The sequence below is a fragment of the Pteropus vampyrus genome, unplaced genomic scaffold (genome assembly GCF_000151845.1).
Source record: "Pteropus vampyrus isolate Shadow unplaced genomic scaffold, Pvam_2.0 Scaffold56, whole genome shotgun sequence".
Classification (NCBI taxonomy): domain Eukaryota; kingdom Metazoa; phylum Chordata; class Mammalia; order Chiroptera; family Pteropodidae; genus Pteropus; species Pteropus vampyrus.
Genome location: NW_011888837.1, coordinates 1,184,310 through 1,194,885, shown reverse-complemented (window position 1 = coordinate 1,194,885; position 10,576 = coordinate 1,184,310). Strand labels below are relative to the sequence as shown.

At 33.8% G+C, this 10,576-nt stretch overlaps 1 protein-coding gene across 1 annotated transcript in view; it reads left to right on the top strand.

Moving 5' to 3' along the window:
• Positions 1-9,403, top strand: part of GC (GC, vitamin D binding protein) — a 39,332-nt gene extending 29,929 nt beyond the window's left edge. The window contains exons 12-13 of the mRNA XM_023530902.1: positions 4,140-4,194; positions 9,291-9,403. Of these exons, the coding sequence (XP_023386670.1) occupies positions 4,140-4,175 (36 nt within the window). The 3' untranslated portion in view covers positions 4,176-4,194; positions 9,291-9,403. The remainder of the gene's footprint in view (positions 1-4,139; positions 4,195-9,290) is intronic.
• Positions 9,404-10,576: the final 1,173 nt, after the last annotated feature.

The window sequence follows — 10,576 nt, the reverse complement described above, 5'->3', positions numbered from 1 at the left end:
TTCTGCTAACTTTAGGCTTCATTTCTTCTTCCTTTTCTAGTTTAAGATGAAGCATTAGGTTGTTTATTTGGGCTCATTCTTGTTTTTGGAGGTAGGCCTGTAATAACATGGACTTTCCTCTTATTAACGTTTTTGCCATGTCCCAAAATTTTGAAATGTTGTAGTATCATTATCATTCCTTTCTATGTATTTTTTTAATCTCTTATAATACATTTTTTGACTCATTATTTTTACGCATAAAATAATTTAACTATAATGTAAAAGACAATACCACCAAATGATTTAATGCCAGTTAAAAGTCTTTTAAGTTAAAGAATGTTTTTCCAAGAATTCAAATTTTTATTTATCAAACCATAAAAGCAACAAAGCCTGATTTCATTTTATTCTATTTTTTTTTCTGTTTATATTATTCTATTAGAGTACATTGAAAATATCCAATTTTTTTCACTCAATTCATTCCAGAGATCATTCAGCTTCCATTTAAATATCTATAGTCAATTCATTTTCTCTTAGAAGCAGTCTATTTCACTGCCAGGTAGCTTCACTTATAAGCCTATTTTTCTACAATTTAAGACATAATATTCTCCCTCATAATTTCTGCTGAGTCAAGTTTTGCTTTCTTTCAACTAGAAAATGTCTATTCTCAGTTCTCAATAACAGCTTTTTTATACTTTTTAAAAATTAGGCTGAGTGAAATTTTTTTTTTTAATTTCTTGAGCTATATATACCAATTCCCTTATTATTTTAATGAGTTTTGTTGTTGTTGTTTTACTGGATAGTGCCTAACAAAGTCTTAGTTGGACAAATTGAACTATATCATCTTTCTTCATTTTTCTTTTATACTTTTAGAGATTCTGATTTCTCTTCCAATTTACATTTACACTTTAGACCAAACCTAATTGCTAATCTTGTTTGTAACAATACGTAAAGTCAGAATTGCAGCTGAAATGAGTACAGTAGAATAAATGCCTATTCTTTAAATGCTGCTGAGAAATATATTTATCTTTTATTAAAATTCAAACCAAGCTTCTAAAAATGGAGTATTGAGATTTTGGGGTTATTAACACCATTAAAGTATTTAGCATTAAACAATTAAACTGAGCAGTTCCTTCCTTTACTATTAATTTACTTTGGTAATACAACAGCTGAATTTAGGTTGCCTTATCCCAGAAAAATAAAATCATCTCACATAGAAGTTGTTTGCTATTAGAATTTGCTCTGAGTATCTAATTCAGTCATTAAAAAAAAGGGGAAAAGTCTAAAATACTTTTTTACATTCTGTCAAAATAACTTTTGTAACCCTTCCCCAGTCCTTTTGTTATCTCTATCTACATATACACTTTCCTTTTTGACATCATACAAGACAAACTGAGCTTTAAACACAAAACACATGCTCCCTTCTTTCAAGTCTCTTCATTTCTTTGAGTTCCTTTTCAATTTTTCACTATAACATATAGCCATTTAATAACTTATTTACAACTACAGTGATGAGAAGGCAGATTTGTGACTTTCTCTTTTCTTGCTTTATGTCCAGTAAATTTATAGAAGTGCCAAGTAGCCACTCTTTCAGTAATTGCTAAAGAAGAGAGAGATGAGTAGAGTTGAGATACTTGTGCAAATTTGATTATTTAGACAGAGTACTCAGAGATTAGACCCTCTGGTGTTTCTAACAGCTTTTTTGATTGTCTTCTATATTGATCTCATACCTAGGTAAGTCAGCTCACCTGTTTTCTGATTTCATGTAAGGGCAAAATCTGTTAGAATAGCATTCACTTTTCTCCCCAATGCTTAGTATATTTGTCTTACTTACCTTATAGTATTTGGATTATAATTTATTGTTAAATCTCCTTGTCCTATAGTTGGACAAATTTTTTCTTGAAAGTAATGTCCATTCACTACATTCATTTGAAGTCATTTATATCCTGGGATCCTTTACACACAAAACACATGCTCCCTTCCTCTATCTGCCATTCTACATATACTCGGCATAGTCTCTGAAAGAGTGGCAAAAGGGGCTTCTGAACCATACTCTTGTTTCATTATGTGGTATTGTACGTAGCCTTACCTTCACCCTGACCTTGAAATAACCAGAAAATAGAACAACCAGTGTAACTTTCTTTTGGCTTCACTGTGGCACTCTCAGAATTGATTCATTTTATCATGCCATTGAGGTCCATTGACTGCAGAAAAACTAAGCTGCAAAATTAGACTTAAAATTATTTTTCTCTCCACCGTCATTCAGGCATATCATCCCTATGCATTCTTCTGAGAACTCATTGTTATGCTTCCTCTAAGATGTCCCAACAGAGTGCTAGGCATCAGCTATGATTTCTCAAAGTATTCACAGGGCCATTGTTATATGCTGGGATTGATTATTAAAGTCCTGAAAACAAAGACAAAGGCAAATAGCGAAGTAGGAGCTGGGAAAAGTGAAGACTGACTCTCTCCTCTCTCATCCCCTCTGAGTGCCCCCACTTTCTTCCTTTCTCATGTTTCAGGAAAAGCTGGCATATTCACTATAGTTTGTTATGTATCTCAGTATAACTAAATTTTATGATCAATGTATAGCTAGCATTTATTAAGCCAATACTATTTGTTAAGCAGAATATTCTTTTATATAAATACATCTATGTCTATATGTTTATAGAATAATATAAAAACAATTCTAAATGTTAGATACCAGTTTAATTTCTATTGTACATATGGGTTGAATGAGATACACAGAGGTTACATGTTAGGAAAATCATAAGTTTATTCCATATGAGCCTGTTATTCTCCATGTCGTTGTTAGACTTCAGACCTAATTTAGCTAGTAACAAAAAAAATTGATATCAAAAGACTATTAACTATTAATTGAAAGTTCAAAATTGTTAAAATAGCAAAAATGACACCAGATCAGTAGTGTCACTGAATTCCATTATCATAGTCTACCTTTTATTCTTCTATGATTCTTTGCTTTTATTCTATTTCATATTGTCTTCTTCTAGCCACCTCTTAAATTTTTATGTTTTCCAGAGTTTTTTTATGTTCTTCCTCAATTTCTATGACATTACATTTTCCCTGAGTTGTCTCATCCATGGACATGCCTTTAATCTCCAAATCTCTACTATCAGCCAGCATCTCTCCCTTCAGCACCAAGCTTTTTATTCAAAGGATTAAGGGCTTTCTTGTCCCACAAGAAATTGAAACTCAACATGTCCAAAATCTTCATCCTAAAACTTCCTCTATTATTTCCTAAGTTTATGACTATCAACACCATTCACCCATTGTCCAAGTTAAAAAACAGTGATCCTTAATTTCTCCTTCCTTTTCCGTATACACCAATCAAATTCCAAATCCTATCAATTCTAACTCCTCAGTATAACTCAGTCCCACCCCCTACCTTTTTCTATATTATTGGTACTTAAATTTACGCAATCTTTTACTTGGATTACAGCCTCCCACTTGGTCTCTTATCTCCAGTCCTCCAGTGCCTCACACCCAATCTCATCTCTATAATGATGTTAAAATAACCTTTGCAAAACACAAAATCGTGAATTCATTTCTCTAATGCTCTCCATTGCATCTAAACTGAAGTCCATTTTTCTTTCTTTCAATAAAGAGAGTTTGGATCCTTGATTTCCTCTCCAGCCTGATCTATCACTGCTTCTTATTCCTCCTCCTTTGCTTCTCCTGAACTCTTTGTCATTTTCCCAAGTACGTTAAACTTGCTCTTACCTTAAGGCTTTTGCACACAATGACTCATCATGATTGTCCCATCTAGACTCTTTGCCTGGCTATATTTTTCATCAAGTTTCAGGATTCAATTTAAATATCACCCCTGAGAATTTTTCCCTGGCACTCGAGCTCTTCCGTTACCCCTTAACATTCTGTGCACACCCAATAATTAGCATTTATTTTAACTCTATTGTCATTTTTTGTGTCTATTTTTCCTAGACTATTGTAAACTCTTTAAGGGCAGGGACAGTGTAAACCTAAATTTGAAGGATGGTCAATAAAAAGTTTAATATCAAACTACCTTTTGATAAGAATTTTTCCCTCTAATCAAGGTTCAGATTTTGTATACTTTCTTCAGGATCTGATAGTCTACTAATAAAATACATCACAAATAATTAGATAACTTTTTTTTTTTTTGCCAGATTGATGCCGAAATGAAAAACACCCTGCAGTCTTGATGCATGTGTATTATCTTAGGTAAGTATTGTTGTTAAAGGCAGCAAAAACACCTAGCTTTGTGCAACGTATTTTTAAAATTATAGAATGGAAAGGAGATTTTTATTTATTCTATTGTCTATTCAAACTCATTTTACAGATGAGAATATTAAGCATCTGGAAAATTTAAGGAGCTTACACAGGTATACACAACCAACTTCTGACACATTTAGGACTAGAATCTGTGTCCCTGACCTGGCACTATATTCATCATTTCACATCTAAGATAATTACAGCCTAGAGATTATTTCAAGGATTTTGATGCATTTAATAGAAATTTTTTAAAAATGTGTTTAAAAACAGAGTTCATGAAATCTAACAAATAATACCATAGTGTTCTTAGGAAGAAAGAGGCATTATTCAAATTAAAGCACTACTGTTGAAATATTATCACTTGCTTCTTTCGGATATTACATTTTCACCCATTTTTAATGCTTAAAGTTATTAAGAGCATAAAGTAGTTTAGATGGAATTCCATACCTTAAACTGAAGATGACCTCAACTCTGCACATTTCAAAAAAAAATATTTCTCTCCAGATTTAATTGTATTAGTTTTAAAGATATTACTTCTGAGATTAAAAAATGATGAAAACAATGGTTTTTGTTTAGCTCAGGTTATTGAGTTGAGGCTTTTGAATGATGCAAAAATTTTGTTTTGCTAATTTACTGACAACTTTCCCCAAAATGATATCGAAACAAAAGCCATTGACTAATGAAATTAAATAATTAAACTATTTTCAGTCTTCAATTATTGACTATTTGAATCATCAGAAACAGTAAAAAAGAAAATTATCACTCTAAGCATCAATACAATGGGAATCACTCATTTGGGGAATTAGTCTGGATTAGAATCCATACTCCAACTATCTGTGTGAATGTGAACAAATTATATTTCCTAAAGCACAAGCCTTTTTGTAAAAAGGAAATTATAATATCTACCGCTCAGCATTATTTGATTGAGGTGATGATGCATATAAAATGCCTAGAAAATAGTAGCAGTAATACTAGCCAGCAAAATTGTTCCTGCTGTTGCTGCTTCGACGACGATTGATATGAATCTAAACTAAAACAAGTTTCCCTGCCTATATATTTGTGCTTTTCATAGATATTAATTCTAAAGGAAAAGTAAATTATCTCAATAATTTGGGGGGAAAAATTGAAAGCCAGTTACTTGCAGTGTAATTATTTTAGAGTTAAAATAGTATCTGGTCTCTGTTGCTAAGCTATTCTTTACTTAATTATTCCAGTGTCCCTTTATTTCAATCTACATGTAATCCCTATAGAGTTAAAATCTCAATATACAACAGCTCACTTCCCACCCTTAAAGATATCTCAAGCTTTAATAAGAATTATATTTGTTTGGAAAGCTATATAATAATTTTGCCTTTGGTTTGTTTTCATTGGACTGTTATTCTTTAGGAATTCAGAGTGCATTTTCTTGGTGTCTCACGCGTAGTGTTTCAGACTCTAGAAGCATAAACTGAAATAGAAGATATCCTAAGAAAAGGAGAGGCAACGCAAATTTTACGGATTTAAAAAGATTTTTTTTAATTAACAACTTTCAGAAATACTTTTAATGCTATAATAGGTGAACACAGTTTTTTCAGTGACAGATTAATGATTCTACTATATTGATTCTTCTGGTTAACATAATTTTACTCTACCATAGAAATGCATTATCATTTATTCTATGTTAGTATTTTTCTATGACCATTATTTAGTCTTTCAATTTCTATATCTCCTAATTGTTTGGCCACTCAAATTCATTTTGATCAACTGGAAGGAATCCTCCCTAAAATAACTCACATATTCCTTCCATAGACTTCCAACAGTACACAATGACTCTTGAACTCAATTTTATCCAATACCTTTTTATTATAATGACAATCTGCAGTGGTAAAGGGATACTTACACTGTTATATTAGGAGTAGTTTTGTGGCTTTGAAAGAGCACATTAAACCTCGCTTACCAGGTTGTAGGATCTGGGGCACTTAATATCCAGAAATAATGATGCCACAACCTAAATGTTTTGTCATGTTTCCAGAACACAGCCATCAGACTGTGGTTCTTGGACTATAGGGAGAATTTTGTTGCTCTATTGGATAACCCTAAATCCATTCAATTACCTGTAGCATTACCCCCAAAACAATGCAGTCCCAGTCTTAAGCTGCTCTGAACCCAAGACTTGACTTAATGATTCCACTCTAAGTGGTGAGAACTTTCCTCCCAGATAAACCAGACCTTTTGTCATAGTTTAAATCGATTTAGAATATTTCCACTTTCTTCTATGATTTTTCTCTTACTATAACAGGTAGGATCCCCAATGGCAGAAGTGGCATATGTTGTTTAGTGTGAAGCAGTTCCTAAAACTATTAAACCAACTTTGGCTGGTTATAGATTTCTTATAATTGAACGCCTACCCTCTTTAGAGATCTGAACAGCTTATAGAAGCTGAAGCTTTTGTGTCAGGTGTTCCCATGCTTAGATACATCTACAATTCATGCCTTCTAGTCAAAAGTTTGATGCTATTTCATTCTTAACTAAAGTAACTATAAATCTGAGTTGTCATCCTGACAGTTATTGGTCCCCTTGATCAATTTTTTTCTTCATGCCCCAAAGTTGATTGTGGCCACATTTGCATGTCCATTGGAAAAGAATTACTATCTCTTAATAAGTCCCACAAAGCCAGTTATCATTTTTTCCTTCAGCTTTAGAAAATTTGTGTTCCCCGGGTTGTCAACAGACAAAGAAGTTGGCTCACATTTCAGAATCAGGTTGTATGGAAAATACTTTAAATACCAGAATCACACTTAGCATAGCCAAATGCATCTCTATGAGAGATATATAAGTGGGAGAAGCACAGATGTGTCTTCCATCTCAGTTAAAATGGCCATATTACCCAAAGCAATATACAGAGTTTGTGCAATCCCCATCAAAATCCCAGTGGCATTTTTAAAGAAATAGAACAAAACAGTCGGACTTGTATGGAATCACAAAAAAACTCTGCCTAGCCAAAGCAACCATGAGAAAAAAGAACAAGACAAGAGGTATCACACTCCTTGAATTCAAATTACACTACACAGCTACAATAATCAAAACCACATGGTACTGGCAAAAACAAAAAACAAAAAAAAAAAACAAAAAAAAACAGGCGCACAGACCAATGGAACAGAATTGAGAGCCCAGAAATAAACTTATATACATAAAGGCAAATAATTTTTGACAAAGGAGCCAAAAATATGCAATGGAATAAAGAAAGCCTCTTCAATAGGGCTGGAAAAATTGGAAAGCCAGTTGCAAAAGAATGAAACTAGACTGCTTTCTGTCATTCACCAAAGTTAACTCAAAATGGATCAAAGACCTAAATATAAGACCTGAAACAATTTACATAGAACAAGTACTAAACTCATGGACCTTGATTTTAGAGAGGATTTTATGAATTTGACCCCAAAGGCAAGAGAAGTAAAAGCAAAAATAAATGGAACTATATCAAACTAAAAAGCTTCTACACAGCAAAAGAAATCATCAACAAAACAAAGGAGCAACCATCCAAATGGGAGAAGATATTTGCAAATCTGTATGAGGCAGCTCATATGCCTTCAATAAGGGGCTAATATCTAAAATATATAAAGAACTCATTTAAAAAAAAAAACCACTCCAATAAAAAAATGGGCAGAGGACTGAATAGACACTTCTCCCAAGACGACATACAGCCAACACACATGAAAAGATGCTCAATTTCATTAGCTATTAGGGAAATACAAATCAAAACCATAATGAGATGCCACCTCACACCTGTCAGAATGGCTATTATCAACAAGACAAGTGACGTATTGGAGAGGTTGTGAGGAAAAACAAACCCTCATACACTGCTGGTGGGAATGTAATGGTACAGCCACTACGGAAAACATTGAGGAGAGTCCTCAAAAAATTAATAGCATCATCACATGACACAGCAATCCCTCTTCTATATATCTACCTCCCAAAATTGAAAACATTTATCCATAAAGATATATCTACCCTGATATTCATTGCAGCATTAGTCACATTAGCCAAGACATGGCAACAACCAAAGTGCCCTTTGATAGATGATTAGATAAAGATGCAGTACATATATACAGTGGAATATTACTCAGCCATAAGATGAAATACCCGCTTTTGCAACATGGATGGATCTTGAGATAATGATGCTAAATGAAATGTCAGACAGAAAAAGTTGAGAACCATATGATTTCACTCATATGTGGGATATAAAACTGAAAGCAACAAACAAGACAAACACACAGAGACTCATGGACACAAACAACAATTAAGTGGTTACCAGAAGGAAAGGGGGAGGGGGCAGGTAGATAAGGGTAAAGGGGGTCAAATGTATGGTGACAGAAGGAGATTTGACTTTGGGTGGTGAACACATACTGCAGTACACAGGTGATGTACTATTGAATCCACAAAACCTATATAATTTTATTAACCAATGTCACCCAATAAATTTAATTTAAAAAAAATAAACAAGGCACAAACTCATTGAGAGCAATGAAAGGTGGAATATCTTGCACTGTGCAAATAAAAGTATATGACTATACTGTCTTAGAAAATGGGAAAAATCAAAGGAGAGACACATTTGCCTCATTACAAAGTAGAAGGTGATGTGATAAAAACTCTCACTCAGTGTTTTACTAAAATACAACTGCTGAACTATCATCTCAGTCTCACGACAGGAAGTGAGGGACAGGAGCTGGGGTGGAGAGGCTTATATGCCATTGGTTGCTGCTTTCCCCCTCCCCAACAGTGAGCATTCACCCTAACGCAGAAAGTTACATACATCATTAGTTCAAGGGAAAAAATTATATGATGTACCTTGGCATAACGACAGTGTTTCCTTTATATGTATGTCTTGGGAAATTCTTAAATTTTTATTCTGGACCCATCAGGGTGGGCAGTAATGGATATATGGGTCTTGCTAGACAGGTTTATCTTTAACCATAAAAATAATGACTTTATAGGCATCTGTTGAACAATATTATGATTGTTACCAATTAGCTCTGTTTTTCTAACATTTATTTTTATTATTCTCATAGACCTAGAGCTGTAACCATCCTGGGAATGACATCTGATGGCCTAATCTAGCCAAAACCAGAGCTCCTGGGGAAACAACTAGGATAATCGCTGGATTTTCTTTCTTTCTTTTTTTTTTTTTCCAGCTATAATATCTTCATACAATAAGTATGATGATTTGCTATCAAAATAAATTGAAACATAATGTAAACCATAAATGCTTCTGAGGATGATGTTGCCATGCTGATCTTCAGCACTATTCCTGTGATTTTTTACAGATACTATAGTAGGCAGCTTCAACATCACAAGCCCCTGCTTTTCTTCTAGATCTCCGCTGCATCTCTCGAAAAGATTCACAACATTAAGCATCTACTTTACAATTCCCTACATACTAAGCTCCATTCCTGGATTGCTTCTCAGGCTTAAGTACTATTAAGGAAGAGTTAGCCAGTCTTCTACCATAAATGGCCTAAGACAGTTCACTTACACACACACACACACACACACACACACACACACACTTCTGAGAATACCTTCTTGCTCCCAGCTGCAAGTTGTATGGCATTAATTAGGTAGTATCTGCCTTGCGAAAAGAAAACCCTTATGGCCTGGCCAAGTTTAATTTTGCTACAGATAACTCCTAAGAACAATTTATTCTAAAAACATCATAATTTTAACTTAATTATACATATATATGTGTGTGTGTGTATGTGTGTGTGTGTGTATATATATATATATAATATATATAAAAGTTAAAATCATGATGTTTTTAGAATAAATGAGATATATATATACACACACACACGCGCGCTTTTGAATTTCCATCTCCTACCAACCATAGCTGATTTGACTGTTTAACGTCTATTATATGAGCAGTCCTCAGTTTTTTTATACCTTACATATCACCTTCATTCAAAAACCTGGGTCCTCACCATAATGGAAACAAACAAAACTCTACTTTATAAGAATGACATTTACAATCTCTATCAGTCAAGGTTCTCCAATAAAATAGAGTAGAAGTAGAGAGATATGGACAGATTTATTTTAAGGAACTGCCTTACCCAATTGTGGAGCTGGCAAGTCTAAAGTCCACAAGGTAGGCTGACAGTCTGGAAACTCACACAGAGCTTCTACGTTACAGTCTTGTGGAAGAATTCTCTGAGAAGCATCACTTTTTGCTTTTAAGGCCTTCTACTGATTGGATGAGACCCACGCACATCATGAAGGTAATCTTTACTTAAAGTCAGCTGGTGGTAGATATTAATCACACCTACAACATACCTTCAGAACAACGTCCAGACGAATGTTT